The following is a 19,797-nucleotide window of genomic DNA, read 5'->3' on the forward strand; positions in this document are numbered from 1 at the left end:
TGTTAGCCAGGATGGTCTCGAACTCCTGACCTCGTGATCCGCCCGTCTCGGCCTCCCAAAGTGCTGGGATTACAGGCTTGAGCCACCGCGCCCGGCGTTTGATTTTTATAATTTCTGTTTTTCTATTGAGAATGTCAGTTGTTTCATTCATTGCAAGCATGTTTGCCTTTATATCTTTGAGCATAGTTTTAATAGCTGCTTTAAAATCCTTGTCTGCAAATTCCAGCATCCACGTCTTTTCTGTGTTGGTCTTCACTGGTTGTTTTTTCTCCTAAGAATGAGTAACATTTTCCTGGTTCCTTGTATGTTAAGTATTTTGGATGGTATCTTGAACATACTGAGTCTTGTGTTGTGGAGATTCTGTATTTTGTTACATTTTTCTGAAAAACATTGTCTATTGTGTTTGTTTCAGCAGGCATTTACTTTGTTGGACCCAAACAGCAAACTCTATGTTTCCAGTAGCAGCTATCCTATTACTTAGGATACTTTTAGTTGTACCAAGATCAATCTCAGTTATGAATCAGAGGGTAAAATCTCTGGTTGTTTTTTGAGTAAGGATCTTGCTCTGTCACCTAGGTGGGAGTGCAGTGGCATAATCATGGTTCACTGCAACCTCAGACTCCTGGGCTCAAGCAATCCTCTTGTCTTAGCCTCCCAGGTAGCTGGTGCTATGGGCATACATAACCATGCCTTGCTAATAAATTTTTTTTTTGTTGAGAAAGGATCTTGCTATGTTGCCCAGGTTGGTCTTGAACTCTTGGCCTCAAGTGATCCTCCCACCTAGGCCTCCAAAGTGTTGGGATTACAGATGTAAGCCACCATGCCCCTTCTCAAAAGTCTAAATAAAATACTAGCAAAATGTATTCAGAAGTGAATTAAAGATAATTCACCATCATCAAACAGAATTTATTCAGTTGCCATAATTCATTACATGAAGTGATTAATGGAGAAAAACCATATGAATGCACCTATAAGTGCCAAGAAGATATTTGATATAATTTATCAGGTATTTCTAGTTAAGAATCAATTAAAATATAAGTAGGAAACAACTTAAAATCTAAAATAACATTTATCAGAGGTAATTATAAATATCATAATGAACCATACAATACTGAAGCATTTCTATTAAAATGAGAAGCAAGATAGGCATGCCTGTTATCACCATATTACTAAACATTGTTTTAGGAGCTGTAGTTATTGTAATAATGTAATAAGTCTTATGTATACAAGACATAGATAAAATTTAAAAATTATCTTTATTTGCATATGATGTAATTGCATGCCTAACAATCTTTAAAACTCTAGTGAAATGCGTTAGAATTGATAAGATGGTTTATTAAGTTTCTAGATGAAAGAAAAATATACAAAAATTTGTAGGTTTTGTTTATGTTAATAATTTTAAGTAGTAAGTTAAAATTTAAGAAGGAAAAATATCCCATTCATGGTAGTGACAAAAATCTGTAAAATGTTTAGGAAACAAATTTATCAAGAAACGTACAGGGCCTCTATGGAGAACATAATTTAATTTTATTCTGAAGAACACTAACAAATACTGAAGAAATAAACCTGCAATGTTCCTGGGTGGGATGACTTAACAACAAGGAATGAACATTTTCTAAATGAATAAATGTTTAGTGCTATTTCAAGCAAAATCCTATTTTTTAATTTTTGGAACTAAGAAACATTATCTTAAAATGTATTTGGAATAATAATTGTCTGAGAGGAGCCAAGAAAATTTGAAAAAGACTTTGTGTAACAACTTGACTTTCCAAATATTAAAATATGCCCTATAAGCTACAATGATAAAAGCAGTATATGTTTATATGTATATCTGAGAAATATATTTTTATTTATATGTTTATATAAAATATTTTAATTTTTATTTTCATTGTATCAGTATTTATATGTAGGATAGTGTAGAAACATAAATTTATGTATATATTGTAATAAATGACAAATATATAATCTGGATTTAATGGGAAATGATGGTTTATATATAATATAGGCAAAATTTCCCATCTATCTGGCAGAAAAGAAATGTAGACATTGACTTTACATCATATACTAAATTAAATTCCAGATGGATTAAAGCTCTAGATATTAATAACAATATAAAGTAATAGAAGGATATTTTAGAGAATAAAAGTTAGATAAATTTGCCCATAAAAAGACAAACAACTTCTAGTAAAGGACAAACAACTGAAGTAACAATGAGCAATGCATTCACTGCAATGTCTACAAAAAGAAAAAAATAAAATGGGCAAAACATATAAGGACAATTATTTGAAGAGGAAATAGAAATAGCTAAAAATTTATAAAAAATATGCCCTTATTTCCAATAATGATAAATGTATAAATGAAACAAAATATGAAATTCTATTTTCTCTTCAACATATTGGTAAACATTAGAAATAATAATCATCTTCACTGGTTATGAGGATAAAGGAGAAGGAGACATTTATATGTCACTGTGGGGATATGAATTGCTGCCACCTTTTTGAAAACTAGTAAGAATAACCTCACCATTTTATTCAGTTTAGTATAGTATTATTTGTAGTGGAAGAAACATACAAACATTCAGAACACCCATTGACTGGGGAATGTATGAATAAATTATTATATATTTAATATGAAGCAGATGTTAAAAATAATGATTCAATAGGATCGATCGTATGAATTAACCTCGACAAATGTCCATGGTACATTCAGCTAAAAATGAAGTCATGCAAACTGTGTTCCCACTCTGTTTCAAAATCACAAAAATAAAAGAAAAATGACAATCAATTCCCCCCTAAAATAGCCTTTATGTATTAGGATGCAGAGGTACCCTATCACATTTTTAATACTGATTATCATAGGAGGGTGGGATTGGAGGGTGTGTGTGTGGCTTAATTTGCACCCACAAACTTGGCAGTGCCTCTGTAATAAAAATAACCTGATATTTTAAAAGGCTGGAACCCATTTTGTAAGTTGAAAGAGCATCAGGGAGGAGGTGTAGACCTAGTCCTTTCCCTAACCCACAGTGTGACATTTTCTGCCTTTATTTTCCTGTCTCTGAAGTGTGGGTGGTAATGACTGCCCTACCTACTTAGTGAAGATAAGATTAAGGATGAAGACAAATATAGTTTGAATAGTTAAGACATTGAAATGCAAGCTGTTGTCCTTAAGAAAATTCTCAAACACTCTCACTTTACGTAATGCAGGTGACAAAATCACCCGAGGAAGCATCGTCCCTTCCCAATGGCGATGTAGTGGGAGAGGCACCGAGCACCACAGAGGTAAGCGCTGGTGTCTCGAGCCATCGTCCCCATGCTAGTTTCCTCAGAATGTCTACTTGGTCCTATTATGTCTCTCTCTCTCTCTCTATCCATCCACCCATCAGTCTATTATCTATCCATCTATCTAATCAATCATCTGTTGTCTGTATCTATCCATCCATATTAGTCTGTTTTCATACTGCCATAAAGAACTGCCCAAGACTGGGTAATTTATAAAGGAAAGAGGTTTAATTGACTCACAGATCAGCATGGCTGAGGAGGCCTCAGGAAACTTACCATGATGGCAGAAGGTGAAGGGGAAGCAAGGCACCTTCTTCACAAGGCAGCAGGAAGGAGAAGTGCTGAACAAAGAGGGAAGAACCCCTTATAAAACCATCACATCCCATGAGAACTCACTCACTATCACGAGGACAGCATGGGGGAAACCGCCCCATGATTCCATTACCTCCATCTGGTCTCTCTCTTGACATGTGGGGATTATTACCATTATGGGGATTATAATTCAAGATGAGATTTGAGTGGGGGCACAAAGCCTAACCATATTATCATCCATCCATCCATCCATCTATTATCTATCTATCTTTATTTCTATCTATCTATCTGTGTCTGTCTGCCTGCCTGCCTGCCTGCCTACCTACCCGTGTTTGTCCATACATCCATTCCTCTGTCCGTCTGTTTATCTATCTGTCTCTGTACATTATCCATCCATCCATCCATTTATCCATCTATATATGTTTATCTGTCTACTTTATCTTTCTACCTTATCTATCTTCCTAATTTTTTTTTTTTTTCTTTCTTGAGACGGAGTCTCGCTCTGTTGCCCAGGCTGGAGTGCAGTGGCCGGATCTCAGCTCACTGCAAGCTCCGCCTCCCAGGTTTACGCCATTCTCCTGCCTCAGCCTCCCGAGTAGCTGGGACTATAGGCGTCCTCCACCTCGCCTGGCTAGTTTTTTGTATTTTTTTAAGTAGAGATGGGGTTTCACTGTGTTAGCCAGGATAGTCTCGATCTCCTGACCTCGTGATCCGCCCGTCTCGGCCTCCCAAAGTGCTGGGATTACAGGCTTGAGCCACTGCGCCCGGCCCTTCTTAATTTTTAATCTATAAAATTATAAGCCTCCCTCCATACAAGAAATAGAAAACACTGTGTGAAGATAGAATTCTTTGAATCTCTCCTCATCAGCCTGAAGTGGGTGAATTGAAACTCTTCACTTAGGCAGTTTGTTACCCTGCAATGCACAGGTTGTATCTTTGACTCATCCCAGTCTTCATTTTGGGGTTTGGAGATCCTATGCTCTAGTTGCTAAGTGACCTAATGAGTGGGCAGTCTATGTTTGCTTCATTTATATACTGTGTGTCTAAATACGAAAGCCACAGCATATGTGGCCTGGTTTTTTGTTGTTGTTGTTGGTTTTTTGGAGCTCATATCCTGGGTTTCCTTTATGACCAGGGATCAGAGAAGGCTGAAGAAGGTGGAGAAACTGAGGCACAAAAAGAGGGCAATGAAGATGCAGGCAACCTCCCTGAAGCCCAGGAGAAGAATGTGAGTGTTCACTTTTTCACATCAGTTTGACTGGATTCTCTGCTGTTCAATAGAGACTTTTACAGGGCTTGTACAACTTGACTCTGGGCACAAGCAATCAGAAAGAGACTGAGTAGCTGCGAGTTTAGCCGGGGAGGAAGCAGGTAATTTCTACTGATGTGTTAAGCACTGGGGTCCCGGTGCAGAGAGGGCTAAAGGGAAGACGAAGGAGCCTGAACCTGGGCCTGGAGGGAGCCGGTTAGACAAGGCTTGGAGAATTTGTTGTGGTGGTGTTATGGCTAGGTTAGGTGCATGCTCTTTATAAACAAGGGCCCTTTCTGCTTAGTCGTGATTAATGACAGACTCCTAGCTTACACCCACCCAGGACCCCTGCCCAGTGGGGAAACAAAGATAAGGGGGTTCAGTATATCTGGGGGAAGACAACAGGAACTTGAGGATCAAAAGGACTCCTTGGGGAGGGAAATTGACACTCAGTGAAGTTCAGTCAGGGAAATAGCAGATCCTGGTGAAGTCACATGATTAATTCTAAAGGGGTTCCCATACAGGAGCAGCAGGATAAGGAGTGGGCAATGTTGGGGGACACTGTGCTTCTGTGAGTGCCAAGCTGAGATAATGGGGGATGGGATGGGCTACTTCTTCAAGGAGTTCTGAAAACGTGCTGGGAAGCCAGGTGCCAAGGAAGGAGCCTGGTGGGGCTGGGAATGGGGTGTAGGCATTGGTCTGGGCCTCTTTGGAGGAGAATCTCAGAGGCCTCCTCCACTGGGTCAGTTGTAGCAAAGACTATTTTCCAACTCTGATGGTTTGCTAATTTATTTATTCCAGGAAAGGTGCGGGAGCTTTTATGAGAGCTGGACCCTCATTCACCAGATAAAATGTGGCTAGAAAGGGGCTGAGACCCACACCCACACTATGGAAAAAGGGGTGTGGGGCTGGGCATCGATTTGTCTTTACCTTAAAGAATTTAAACGGGGAGGGGCTAGGGAAGGAAATTCCCAATATTTAGACTTACATTTGAAGTAGACTGCTATTTCAAAAGTTGATATTACAACTCTGAAGTTTTTGTTTTAAAGAAAGACAAAATCTTCAATCTTGACCTAGAAGTTAGATGGTGTTTCATGGCAGCCTACGTAATTCAGAAACAATACTTTAAAAATTAAATATAGTGACGATTTCATTATCTTGTAATTAAAAAAAAATCTGTTTCACAATTTGAACTTTGCATGAGTTGCCTAATGCACCCTTACAGTCATATTGATGAATACTTTGAAGTTGAGTTTGCTTCTTTTAAGATATAGAGACAAAGATGAAAAGCATTACACTCCAGCCCCTTTCTCCCATGGGACCAGCAGGGAGGTAGCATGTTTATAATCAGATCCTGCCTCCTGCAGCCAGGGTGGGCATTGCTTCAGCTTCTCAGCCACTGGGCTGGGTTAGTTCTATGAAGTGATGAATCACCCAGGTTTTACGTTCTCTTTGCTACTACTTTTTAAAATTGTGAGCCTTTGACAAAGTCAGTTATAACCTTGTGAATCCTGATAGGAATTAAAAAAAACTTTTTTTTGTGATTTTCGTGTGGGCCATGGTGAAGAAATGACCGTAAGTGAAAAATATTTTTATTTTAGATGAATATATTGCTGACATCATATTATCAAATTCACTTTTCAACTCTTTAATACTATTTATCCTACAGAAAGACAGATTCTGACTTTTTCCTGTTTGAAAACCAACACATGCTCTTTGATTTACTTTAATTCAATTAAATTAGAAAAACCCTCTGTGATTGTCAGTAAACAGATGAAAAATGTTGTAAAAACATGATTAACCCTTATGAGTATATATGAAAATAGACTGAACTTTAAAATTTAAGAAGGAGACAAACACCACTTAGATATTTAGAATGCTTTGCATTTTGTGCTTCAAGAACTTGCTGGCTTGTTTTGACGGTCTTTGGTTTGTTGTTAAAAGCTGAGATGGGGCCGGGCACATGGCTCACGCCTATAATCCCTGCACTTTGGAAGGCAGAGGTGGGCAGATCACTTGAGGTCAAGAGTTTGAAACCAGCCTGGCCAACATGGTAAAACCCCGTCTCAACTAAAAATACAAAAATTAGCCAGGTGTGATGGCGCATGCCTGTAATCTTAGCTATTTGGGAAGCTGTGATGGGAGGATCACTTGAACCCGGGAGGCAGCAGTTGTAGTGAGCTGAGATCATGCCACTGCACTCCAGTCTGGGCAATAGAGTCAGACCCTGTCTCAAAAAGAAAAAAAAAAACAAAAAGCTGAGATGGGAGGACATCGCGGTCTTTTTATAAGGGCATCTCTCCTCCCAGGGCACCCCAGGCATAGACAGGCTGATAGAGAATCGGAAAGACAAGGGAGAGCTCTGTGTGTTTTGAACATTGATTTTGAAAGTATGAGACACATCCTAATAATTTCATGTAGGTATGACACGTCAGCTAAATCCAAGGCTTTGAAATGCCTAGCTCTGTTGAAAACATCTTGAGGTGATGTCTTTTTGCTCCTCTTGGCTCGCTGTGGTTAAAACAGAGGCGCGCCCCTGGGCTTCCCTCCTTAACCAACACGCTGCAGTGGATATAAAGTTTAGAATATTCGTGGGCCCACACTTGGTTCCTAAGACTCCCGGGCGAGGAATATCAGCTTCCTTTATTTTCTTACGGTCCTCTATCAGCTCCATGTGCCCACCTCATGGCTGGCAGGAGCTTCCAGCTGGGTGGGGTGTTTTTGTCCTCCTGAGGGTCTCACAGCCATCCCGGGGTCGTTAATGGTGACTGGGCAGGGATTGGGTGCTGAATATTTGTCTGTGGTGGTGTTTCTGCTGTCTGTTCCTTGGCACGGGCCAGACCTTCTGCTCTGGCTGGACACAGACTAGCTTTTCACAGTGGCTGGCCTTCTGACCACGTACGCTGCTACCTGTGCAGAGTGCCTTGTTACTTAAATATGCCAGTGGTCCCCGGCTCTGTTTCTGTGTGCGAGCGAGCAGGGCCTGGGCAGTACCCCTCCTAGAAAATCCTTTTTTCCTCTTCAGTCTGGCCACCTCCATCTTGCCAATTCCCAGCTCTTTTTTGCTTTGTTTTGTTTTCAGGTACCGCCTAGCTTTATCACCCCATTAGCCTAGGGTTTTGAAAACCAGGGCCTACACTTTCTTCCTTAGGGGTGGAAAGCCAGAACAAATAGGTGGCGTGTGGAAAGAGAAAATAACTCTTACTCCGACCCCTCCACCCACTCAGCTTTGTGTAGCAGAAAGAGCAAGTCACAATTCATATCCTGGCTTTCAGCCATGCTTATTAGGAGAAGGAATAGAAATAGTTTTAAACATTTTATTCTGAAAAAACTATAGACTCACAGGAAGTTTCAAAAATAATAGTCTTGTGTGCCCTTCACCCAACTTCCCCAAATGGTGGCATCTCATCTGGCCTTAATGCAATAATGAAACCAGAAATGCGATGCGTTGGTGCATTTCCGTTAACTAGATGACAAACCATATCAAGTTTTAACCTTTTTTTAAAAAAAATCTGCCTTCATTTATGGGTTGAAAACAATTGTAATGTGTGCAGTAAAAACACAAAACAAGCAAAAAACCTTTCTCCGGAACGTGGCAGTGTTCAGCTGAGTGATAAACCAGGCAAGTGGCCAAGTCAGGGACAGGCTCATCTGATCTCTGCTATTAAACATGCACACTCGACGCACACTTGTAGGCATTCATACAATTCCATTTAATGGAGAGGAATATTTTACCTAATGTTTGACATTGATTAAAAAAAAAATCAACAGAAATGGAAACAAAAACTGTTATCTTCTTTAATAATGAGGACTTCCCCTGACCACCTCCTCAACCTCCAGGGTTCTTAAACACAAGATGCCAAGATGTAAATTCTCTCCTTGATAATGGATTGAGGCAGGAGGACTTGGGAGGTCAGAAGGGTGAACACTGAGAAGACCATGACTTCATGCCTAGGAAGAGCTTAGTGTAACTTGAAGAAATAGGGGACCTCATGGGGCCTGGCCTGATGACCCAGGGAGGGTGAGGGGCTAAGGAACCGTCGCCTCAGGAGTAAAGGAGGAAAACAGAAAGTCAGCTCAGCTTCTGGGCATTCTCTAAGAATCAAATTGCAGACTGGGACATCACGAGAGCTTTAGAAAATGCTGGAAACATTGTACCTTGTGCAGGTTTAAAATTGTGTGCTTTGTCAGTCCCGTCATCCGATCTGAAAGTCATGAGGCCCTTGCTTGACAGACAATATGATTATGGTCTGTAACCACCCTCTTGACAGACAATATGATTATGGTCTGTATGCCACCCCTCTTGGCATCCTCCAATAGCAGTCTTGAGAAAAGTTTCAAGGGACAAACATTGATGGAGGTTTGTGGGAGGAGTCACGGGTCTCAGGCTGGGTCCCTGGGGTGCCGGAAGCTCGAGAGGACTCTGCCTCTGTCCTCTCATTTCCAGCCGCTGTGAGGCTGGCTTCCCTTGCAGGTCACGCTGGGCTAGCCCTTCACTCTCTCCCACGCCTGCCACCTGTTCCCACTGAACGCTGCCTGGCACTCACCACCACTGACACCTGTCCTTAGTTCTGGCCACTCGCCACCTCTGCAGTCTGCTTTTCTGGCCAAGTTTCCAACAAAAATAGCTGCTGTGGAAGGTTCTAAGACTTCCCACTTGTGAGGTTTCTCTCTTCTGGCTTTCTCTGAAAAACAAGGTGAAATTACTTTAAGGTGTGTGCTTCCTCAAATGATGATTATGTGAGATCTTGGCTTAATTGACTGGGTGATTATAATTATCTTAAAAAATACTTTTGTGCATGTAATTACTTGCCAACCATGAAAGTCAATTCAGTTTTACATAGATGACTTTTAAGGATCTGCCTAATTCCAGTATTTTATAATTCTGTGAACCGAGGTTGGAAGCTTATTATTATTTTTATTTATTTATTTTTTTAGAGACACAGTCTCATTCTGTCACCCAGGCTGGAGTGCAGTGGCATAATCATAGTGGGCTCGAGTGATTCTTCCACGTCGGCCTCCCGAGTAGCTGGGACTATAGGCACAGGCCACCCCACCCAGCTAATTTTTACATTTTTTGTAGAGATGGGGTCTTGCTCTGTTGACCAGGCTGGTGTCAAACTCCTGGCCTCAAGTGATCCTCCCTCCTCAGCCTCCTAAAGTGTTGGGTTTACAGGCATATGCCACCACACCCAGCCATTATTTTTAAAACTAATATATCCCACCTCATTCTATGGGGGATTTGAAGCTGAGCTGGAGTAGCATTACATAAATGCAGCCATTCAACACTTTATGGACAGATTGAGTGCTGCCACATGCCAGGCAGGATTCCAGGGACTGTGGAGGGGGCAATGAAAATGACAGAGTCACCGCTCCCACAGAGCTTATGTTCTGGGGGAGCTTGTGATGATAATATCCAAAGTTCTTCCAAGCTTACTTATCCTTTTGAGGTTAAGTATTTTTATGCATTCTCTGAGCAATCACTTTCCCTGCTTAACATACCTTTTAAGATATTAAGGTCAATTCAAATATTGATAAAGAGTGCTAGGGGCCAGATCCAGTGTCTCACACCTGTATTCTCACCACTTTGGGAGGCCGAAGCGGGTGAATCAGCTGAAGGTCAGGAGTTTGAAACCAGCGTGGCCAACACGGTGAAACCCTGTCTCTATTAAAAATACAAAAAATTAGCCAGGCTTGGTGGCGGGTACCTGTAATCCCAGCTACTTGGGAGGCTGAGGCAGGAGAATCGCTTGAACCCAGGAGGCAGAGGTTGCAGTGAGCCGAGATCGTGCCATTGCACTCCAGCCTGGGCAACAAGAGCGAGACTTTGTCTCAAAAAAAAAAAAAAAAAAAGAGTGCTAGGTTCCTCCGTAGTTGTTGCTAGCTAACTATAAAAGTTGAGACTTATATTCCTGTAAGACTTCTTACTGCCCTCCAGGCTAGCTCTATGGTTGACCTTATTTATTTATTTATTTTTTATTACACTTTAAGTTCTAGGGTACATGTGCACAACGTGCAGGTTAGTTACATATGTATACATGTGCCATGTTGGTGTGCTGCACCCATTAACTCGGGTTGACCTTATTTTTAATAGTGTGTATCTGGTTAATTCATTTGTTTCAGCTGAATGTAATTAATAAAAATAATTGGCTTCAGAAGAATGTAAAACTCTACATAATCAATAATTCTGTGGTACATATAATGAATTTTATTCTGATCCTATGTGAAGAAGAAAATTAAAGTTCTTTGAGATCCAAAGAGTTACTAATAGATTTCATGTGTTCCTCTATCCAATCACTAACGTGTATTTATTGAGCTTGCCTGTTGGTTCCAGACAGTGACCTGGAGGGGCCAGACAGTTCCCAGAGATCCAAAAATGAATAAGACACAGGTTATGCCCCCAAACACATAGACTAGTGAGGGAGACAGGTAAGTAAATGATGATTATGGGAACAAGTGAGAAGGTCTTTAACTCAACCTTGTAGGTTAGGAAAGTCTCCTTGGAAGTGTTTTGAGCATATCCTGGAAGGTGTGGCCAATGTGAGAAAATTGCATGTGACTCAGGATGGCTGAAGTAGAGTGGTAAGGGATGAGGCCAGAGGGGTACGCAGAGCCAAACAGCCTTTTCACTGTTCTAAGGAGGTGTATTAGTCTGTTCTCACGCTGCTAATTAAGAAATACCCAAGACTGGGTAATTTATAAAGGAAAGAGGTTTAATGGACTCACAGTTCCACATGGCTGGGGAGGCCTCACAATCATGGCAGAAGGCTAAGGAGAAACAAAGCCATGTCTTCCATGGTGGCAAACAAGAGGGCTTGTGCAGGGGAACTCCCGTTTACAAAACCATCAGGTCTGGTGAGACTTACTACCACAAGAACAGTACGGGGGAGCCGCCGCCGTGATTCAGTTACCTCTCCCTGGCCCCACCCTTGACACGTGGGGATTATTGCAATTCAAGGTGAGATGTCGGTGGAGACACAGCCAAACCGTGTCAGGAGGGTAGAGTATCTTGAGGAGATGGAAGTTTCTAAGGATGAGGGTAGCACAGTAAGGTTGGGTGCTTTTTGGAACGATCTCTCTGGCTGCAGTCTGGAGCACGGATTGGAGATGAGAAAGAAAAGAGGAGGTGATAATCACTCTTTAGGATCTTCCTTCAGCAACCCAGTGAGCAAAGATGGCAGTCATGGCAGAGGAGGGGCGAGACATGGGCAGGATTAGGCAGGATTAAAGAGGCACGATCAACACACCACTGTGAAAGCAACACCTGGATTTTGCAACAACTGCCAGACTCTTCTGCACACTATTTGAGCACCAAAACTTGGGGTGTCACCAGTGACGTTTAACGTAAAGGTTAGTTTGAAGATTCCCAGTGCTGAAAAGTCCTCTTGGACTGACTCAGATGTGGCCGGCACTGTCAGGCTTTCAGGTTCAGTGCCCGTCTCAGAACTATGAAGGTATTGTTCTGGAAATGGCTAAAAGCATGAGGTTGGGCCAGGAGATGTGGGAGTGTGTTAGATCCTCTATAACTTGCCTTCTGTGATAGTTATTTATTTATTTTAGACAGCTTTGCTCTTGTTGCTCAGGCTAGAGTGCAGTGGTGCAATCTTGACTCACTGCAACCTCTGCCTCCTGGGTTCAGGCGATTCTCTTGCCTCAGCCTCGCGAGTAGCTGAGATTATAGGCATGCGCCACCACGCCCAGCTAATTTTGTATTTTTAGTAGAGATGGGGTTTCTCCATGTTGGTCAGGCTGGTCTCAAACTCCAGACCTCAGGTGATCCGCCCGCCTCGGCCTCCCAAAGTGCTGGGATTACAGGCCTGAGCCACTGTGCCCGGTCCACCTTCTCTGATTTTTAAAATTTTATTTTGTGGACAGGGTCTTATTTTGTCACCCAGGCTGGAGTGCAGTGGCACAACCATAGCTCACAGCAGCCTCAAACTCCTGGGCTCAAGTGATCCTCCCACCTCTGCCTCTGGATGCCTGGCTAATTTTTAACATGTTTTATAGAGACGGGGTGAGGAGGGTCTTGCTATGTTGCCCAGGCTGGTCTTGAACTCCTGGCTTCAAGTGACCCTCCCATCTCGGCCTTCCAAAGAGCTGGGATTACAGGCATGAGCTGTTGCACTCTGCCACCTTCTGTGATTTTGATTTTTCCATTATTAATCTTGAGAGGCTACCTGGTAGTGTAAGAAGGACACTTAATTAGGAATCAATAGACTTGCAGTGAGTCCTGATTGTGTTGACTCCTTGTCCTGTGACCTTTGACTTTGGCAAATGACTTCCCTGTGCAGCCTCAGTGTCCTCATCTGTATAAACATGGTGCTGGGTAGAGAATGTATATGACTGCAAGATCACTTTCAGTGCCCCCGCCGATGATTCCCTGAGCTCACTGCCTGAGTTGAAAGGCATTAGGAATTTTTAGGGACTGCTCTTAAGAACCTCATCTCTCTCTTCAATTAAAGCAGTTGTGGCACTCTGGCTCCGGGGAGGTTTATGGGACCATTCTGGGAAGGGATGGAAAAGCTTTTGTTTTCTTCTTAGAGGCATTTTTAGGAACCATAACCTGGTTCTCTTGCTTTGATTTGGGGGAAATAGAAATTCCAGTGGGCTGTTGGTTGGCACAATAGAGACTATTTGAGCCTTGGGTGACCCCACCCACTCTTACCTTGCAAGTTTCTTTCTTTACCCAGAAATCAGTATTTAAAATACTATGTGATTCAGAAATGTTATCATTTTGTTCTCATAGAGGAAAAGTTTTTGACCTACTTTTATTAATTTGTTCAAAACTGAAGTAAAGACATAGTTATAAAGGCATAAAGTCAGAAAATACGTTTTTGTTCAAATTTTTAAATTACTTGCATATGGTCTGAATTTCACTAGATAGCGCTATAAATCTTTGGTATGCTTTAGAATAGAATTAAATGTATTACTAAGCGGCATTAATAATTAATTACATTTTCTCAAGAGTTCAAGTGATGGGAAACTGTCTTTAATCTCACAATTATTTTAAGAGCTTGAAATACAAGGTATGAAAGAAGTAAGGATCACCCAGCTATCATATCTTTGCTATTTACTTATTTTATGGAAAAACTAATATGTTGTTCATTTTGATTAGCTTGTTTTTTATTATAGTTTGCTTGATTTTCAGATTCGACTTTAAGCTTACTTGAATTATGTTTTTTTCTTTAATTTTGATTTATGGACGTAAGGAAGAAGAAGGAGAGACAGCCACAGAAGAGGTACAGTTGACCATCTTCAACAGCTGTGCTTAATCTGCTTAATAAAAACATCTTTTAGGTGGGAGGATTGCAGCTTTAGGCACGTTCTTAATAACATGAGAGTGATGCAACCCACACACCCAGAAAATCTTCCTTTAACCTGCTGAGAAGGAAAGTAAGTTGGAGATCAGTTTGTCTGAGGAAGGTGGAGAGAGAAACAGGGCTCGGCTCTTGACCCTGTTCTGAGCCCCCTTGGGTGAAGGTATCTTCTGTGGTTTCTCACTGATGTCAGGCCAGGCCAGGCCAGGGCACTGGCTGGAGATACCTGCTCCTCGTCCTTTTCCACCCTGTTGAATGCACTGGGTTTAGGAATCCTGCATGGTGGTTAATGGTGTTTTCATTGAGGGAGGGATTCCTACCTATGTTGATGTTTTTGAACATCTTTGCATTAATCACTTTATTTTCGTTGTTGTGTTTTGTTTGTTTTTGTTTTTTTGAGACAGGGTCTCACTCTGTTGTCCAGGCTGGAGTGCAGTGGTGTGATCTCAGCTCACTCCTACCTCCGCCTCCTGGGTTCAAGTGATTCTCTTGTCTCAGCCTTCTGAGTAGGTGGAATTACAGGCACGCGCCACCACACCTGGCTAATTTTTGTATTTTTAGTAGAGATGGGGTTTCACCATGTTGGCCAGGCTGGTCTTGAACTCCTGACCCCAAGTGATCCACCCGCCTCGGCCTCCCAAAATGCTGGAATTACAGGCGTGAGTCACCGTACTGGGCCTGGATTAATGACTTTAAAATGCTAGAGAATTAATTTAAAATTGTGAACACAAGGGTAGGGAGAATAATTTACTAAGTTACATGTTTTGTCTAGATATTTCAGCACAAGGTCATCAACATTAAAGAGGGTCCCAAATGTCAAAAGAAATGCCCCCAAAGTAACTTTTGTTAACTTTTGAAATGACAAAATTCATGATCTTTATAGAAAATTTAAAAAATGCAGATAGAAGAGGAAAATGAACATAGCTTTTAACCCTCATTACCCAGATAACCACAGATAATCTAGCTACACACACACACACCCCCCATCAATTTTTGATGAATACTCTTGTAGTCTCCCTTTTTTCATGGAATGTGTCTGTATTTGGGGAGGTATTAAGTATAGATCTGCTTCATTATTTTAAATGTTAATATACAAACCAACCTCTCTTCTTAGACCTAAAGATTGTTTCTAATATATTCTACACCATGATTTCTCATTATTTATATCTTTCCAATAATTATTTCTTTTGTTTCTCTCTTGCTAGGCCAGCTTCAAAATAGATTATTAAAAATAAGATAAAAACATGCTGTTAATTTGGAAGAAATTCCAGATTATATATGTAGGTTGCTGATAAATTTTGCTTGAAGAAATTAGCTTGTTACAAGAAAATATAACCAACTTGTGCATTTAACAGCTTATCCTTTTTGACAAAATTCGATTTGCTGATTCTTTTTGTATTTTATTCTTCTAACTATATATATATATATGTATATATATACCTTCTGAATTTGTAAAGGTTATTTGCTGAGAATGGTTTGTTAATATGAGTGGAGACTATACGCTTAGGAGAGATTATAAAACCTGTTAGAATTAGCGTATCATTCTAAAGCACCATTCCAAATTGAGGAGTCTGTGTTTAGAAGGATGTTTTTTTGTGTGTGTGTCTGTATGTGTGGTGTGGTGTATGTGTGATATATGTGTATTTGTGTGTGGTGTATATGGTGTGTGGTGTGATTGGTGTGTGGTATGTGTGTGATGTGTGTTATGGTGTATATATGTGGTGTGGAGGGGATGTATGTGTGATGTATGTGTGATATATTGTACGTGTATTTGTGTGTGGTATGTGATGTGTGGTGTGTGTGTGGTCTGGTGTGTGCCTGTGTGGTATGTATGTGGTGTGTGTGGATGTGTGTCTGGGTGGTGTGTGTGGGGGTGTGTGTGCTGTATCATGTGTGTTTCTGTGGTGTGTGTGGGTGGTGTGTGTATGGGGTATGTGTGTGGCATGTGTGTGGCATGTGTGGTATGTGTATTTGTGTGTTGTGTGGTGGGGTGTGGGAGGCTCTGACCTCTAGTCCAGCCTTTTACAGTCTTTTTCTCACTGTATCCATGGCCCTTACACTCCTTAATACTAACGTAATTTTTGTGAAAATAAGACGGAGTTAACAACTACGGAGGGCGCGGAAGGGGAAGCCGAGGAGGAGGAAGAGGAAGCTGCAGAAGGAGAAGAAGAGCCTGGAGAAGAGGAAGATTCCTAGGCCTTTTCACGCTTCATTTCTTCCACCTCTCCAGGTAGCCACAGGATTCTGGGGTGGAAAAGCTGCTAGTTACTGTACTGTATGCTATCTGCAGCACATTTTGCTTAGTAATAGTGAGAGGTGACAATGTGCTAGCAGCCCTCACTCTTGGCACTGCCTTGGCCTCGGAGTCCACTCTGGCGGTGCTTGAGGAGCCCTTCAGCCTGCACTGTGGGAGCCCCTCTCTGGGCTGGCCGAGGCCAGAGCCGGCTCCCTTTTGCTTGCCCGGCAGTGTGGAGGGAGAGGCACGGGTGGCGGTGTGGAGGGAGAGGCACGGGCGGGCGGGAACCGGGACTGCACGCGGTGCTCGCGGACCAGCGCGAGTTCCGGGTGGGCGTGGGCTTGGCTGACCCCCCGCACTGGGAGTGGCCAGCCGGCACTGCTGCCCTGGGCAGTGGGGGGTTTAGCACCTGTGCCAGCCGGCACTGCGCTGGAATTCTCGCGGGTCCTCAGCTTCCTCCCCACGGCGCAGGGCTCGGGACCTGCAGCCAGCCATGCCTGAGCTGCCCCTGCCCCCCCTCCCGCCCCCGCCGGGGGCTCCTGTGCAGCCCAAGCCTCTGGGACGAGCGCCGCCCCCCACTCCGTGGCGCCGGGTCCCATCAACTGCCCAAGGGCTGAGGACTGCAGTGCACAGTGTGGGACTGGCAGGCAGCTCCGCCTTTGGCCCCTGGTGTGGGATCCACTAGGTGAAGTCAGCTGGGCTCCTGAGTCGGGTGGGGGACTTGAACCTTTATGTCTAGCTAAAGGATTGTAAATACACCGTTCAGCACCCTATGTCTAGCTAAAGTTTGTGAACACACCAATCAGTGCTCTGTGTCTAGTTAATCTGGGGAGGACTTGGAGAACTTTTATGTCCAGCTAGAGGATTGTAAATGCACCAATCAGCACTGTGTCTAGCTCAAGGTTTGTAAACACACCAATCTGTGCTCTGCGTCTAGTTAATCTGGGGGGCCAATCTGAATAGTAGGGATGTCCCTTCTTAATAGACTTATAAATAAAAAGCTAATATAAAAAGCACTTAATCTATTTTTAGAGCATCTTGGAGCTAGTGAGAGTGGCCATCACAGTTTGTTATTGGAGCATCAAGGTTTTGTCATTCATTTGCTTGAATGAGAAAGTGAATCTAGCCCACGATTTGATGTCTCTCCAGGGAGTTTCTTTCATGCTTTGGACCCATAGACTTCTACTTTAAGGCCCTCTGTTTGCCACTTGGTTACAATTCCATTTCCAAGGAGTGGGTTGGGACTCATTTTTAAAAAAAGAAAACTGGCAAGCTTAAGATATTCTACCTGAAGAATGGTAGAAAATGAAAATATGATATTTATTATCATACCAGAAACAAAACAAAGCAAAACTCACAGTAACAGACTCGTTGGTCCTGTTTAAATCCATGTCTGTTCACTCAACTTGGAAAGTTCTTTAAAAATTGTGCAGTTTTAATGTGATAATTATAAAGAAATATTGGATGTGAAATGGCACAGCCGAGAGAGAATCTTTGATGTAGACAGATGGCTTCTTTATAGGCCATTTCCAAAAAAGAAAGGAAAAAAGGCAAGTTACAGTTGTGGCTAGCACATTCTGCCTGTTTCTCTGATGGGTTCTAGTTTGGAATCCAGTCCCTATTAGTCTGTTGTAAGGTCAAAATGCCTGACAGTGAAGGAGTAAACCAGGCAGCACCCTAAATCCCAGCCACGGACTCCCAAAGGGAGTCAATAACCTTTAAAATGCGACATGATGGTGCAGTCAGGTATTCTGCAAACTATTTGGCTTCCAAAAACAAACCCATCTCATAACTCATAGATTATCCACGCATTTTATTTGAAAAGACTATTTTAGACAGAACAAGGCAATGAATGGAACTATGAAAGAATTCTCATTTCCCATAGTTGGAGTTGGAGTCAATCTTTTTTTTTTTTTGACAGGGTCACACTCTGTCACTCAGGCTGGAGTGCAGTGGTAAGATCATGGCTCACTGCAGCTTTGACCTCCCTGGTCTCAGGTGATCCTCCCACCTCAGCCTCTTGAGTAGCTAGGATTACAGGCACGCACCACTATGCCTGGCTAATTTTTGTATTTTTTGTAGAGATGGGATTTCGCCATGTTGCCCAGGCTGGTCTCGAACTCTTAGGCTCAAGTGATCTGCCCACCTTGGCCTCCCAAAGTGTTGGAATTACAGGCATGAGCCACCACATCTGACCTAGAATCTAAATTGATGTTTGAGTCCCAGGGCGAATAATATCCAATATGAGACTGGTTTCTACCTCCCAAAAGGTGGCCACTTAATACCATCCCCTGTTGTAGCCATGAACCATTTAGAGCTCCCCCTCTAGGACCAACCTGTCAGTTCAACCTATTTTCCATGCAAACACAGTGGGAAATTATAATTGGAGATGTTGACTTCCTTATGGTGTTTGATATGTGTTCGTGCAGAGAAAGGATATAAATCTAGCTTGGTTTTCCGTGAGAGGAATTTCCTTTCAGTGGGGAGCAAATGATGAAAATAAAAGGCAACACTTTCCTGTATTGTATGTTAAGTGATGAAGATTATGGTAAACATTCTGTGTCTTTCTCTAACAGTCTTTCCCTAATATTTGCTTTTTCTTTTAGAAAATGGAAGCTATGAAGCAACATTTCAAATGTCTCTCCACAAACCAAACTCAACAGAATACTTTGGCCTGAAGCTGGCACACCCAGGGTTCACTGAGGACTTGTGCTGCCTGACTTGGTTAGATGTACATGGATGTATCTCCCGAATCATATGAAATTAAATGTGAAGACAGTTTATGCATACCTTCATGGGCCTAAAAGTCTTAGCTTTGGAAGATTTTTTTTTTTCTTTTTTGCTCTGCATAGCTAGACCATCTTCTTAATAATACTCTGAAAAAAATGATTTCAAGGCATGGAAGTTCTCTGTGATACAGCGATAGTATTTCTTCAGATGCTCCTTATGCTACTTATCTCAGAAATAGGTTTGAAAATGAAATGCTTTCCAGAGAACCATCATATAAATAAAGATTAATAGAAAAATATCCTGTCCCAAGGAGCATCATTTCATTATTTATAGTCCCTGCTTGCATATGCCTGAACTCCGTCTGTGTGTTGCCAAGTCTAAATCCTTCAGCAGCACTTTTCTGCCTGCGTTGGGATTGATGTCTTTTATTGCAGTGATTATTTGGTCCGTGTTTTCAAATTGCACTGATTGTCTCATTATGTCGTATTTTTTTTATTACACACACGCTGTGCACAAGCGTTATCTAACTGTAACTCTATCATCCACTTGTGTGGGGATGATGGTAAGGAGGGATGATGGTAAGGACAGAAATTTGCAACCCAGTACCCTTTACACGTTTCTGAGCTGAAGGGAGTGGCTGCTTCTGTGTCTCCTGCTGTTAATTGATTTGTAGCC

General features: G+C 42.1%; 1 protein-coding gene across 1 annotated transcript in view; it reads left to right on the forward strand.

Annotated features, from left to right (window-relative positions):
- The window catches only part of SH3BGR (SH3 domain binding glutamate-rich protein), a 52,876-nt gene extending 33,456 nt beyond the window's left edge, over positions 1 to 19,420 (forward strand). Inside the window, 4 exon segments of the mRNA XM_011954047.1 lie at positions 4,726 to 4,818; positions 14,049 to 14,078; positions 16,251 to 16,386; positions 18,999 to 19,420. Coding sequence (XP_011809437.1) covers positions 4,726 to 4,818; positions 14,049 to 14,078; positions 16,251 to 16,352 — 225 coding nt within the window. The 3' untranslated portion in view covers positions 16,353 to 16,386; positions 18,999 to 19,420.
- The last annotated feature ends 377 nt before the right edge of the window (positions 19,421 to 19,797 follow it).

The sequence above is a fragment of the Colobus angolensis genome, unplaced genomic scaffold, assembly GCF_000951035.1.
Source record: "Colobus angolensis palliatus isolate OR3802 unplaced genomic scaffold, Cang.pa_1.0 Scaffold38, whole genome shotgun sequence".
In the NCBI taxonomy this organism is placed as follows: Eukaryota; Metazoa; Chordata; class Mammalia; order Primates; family Cercopithecidae; genus Colobus; species Colobus angolensis.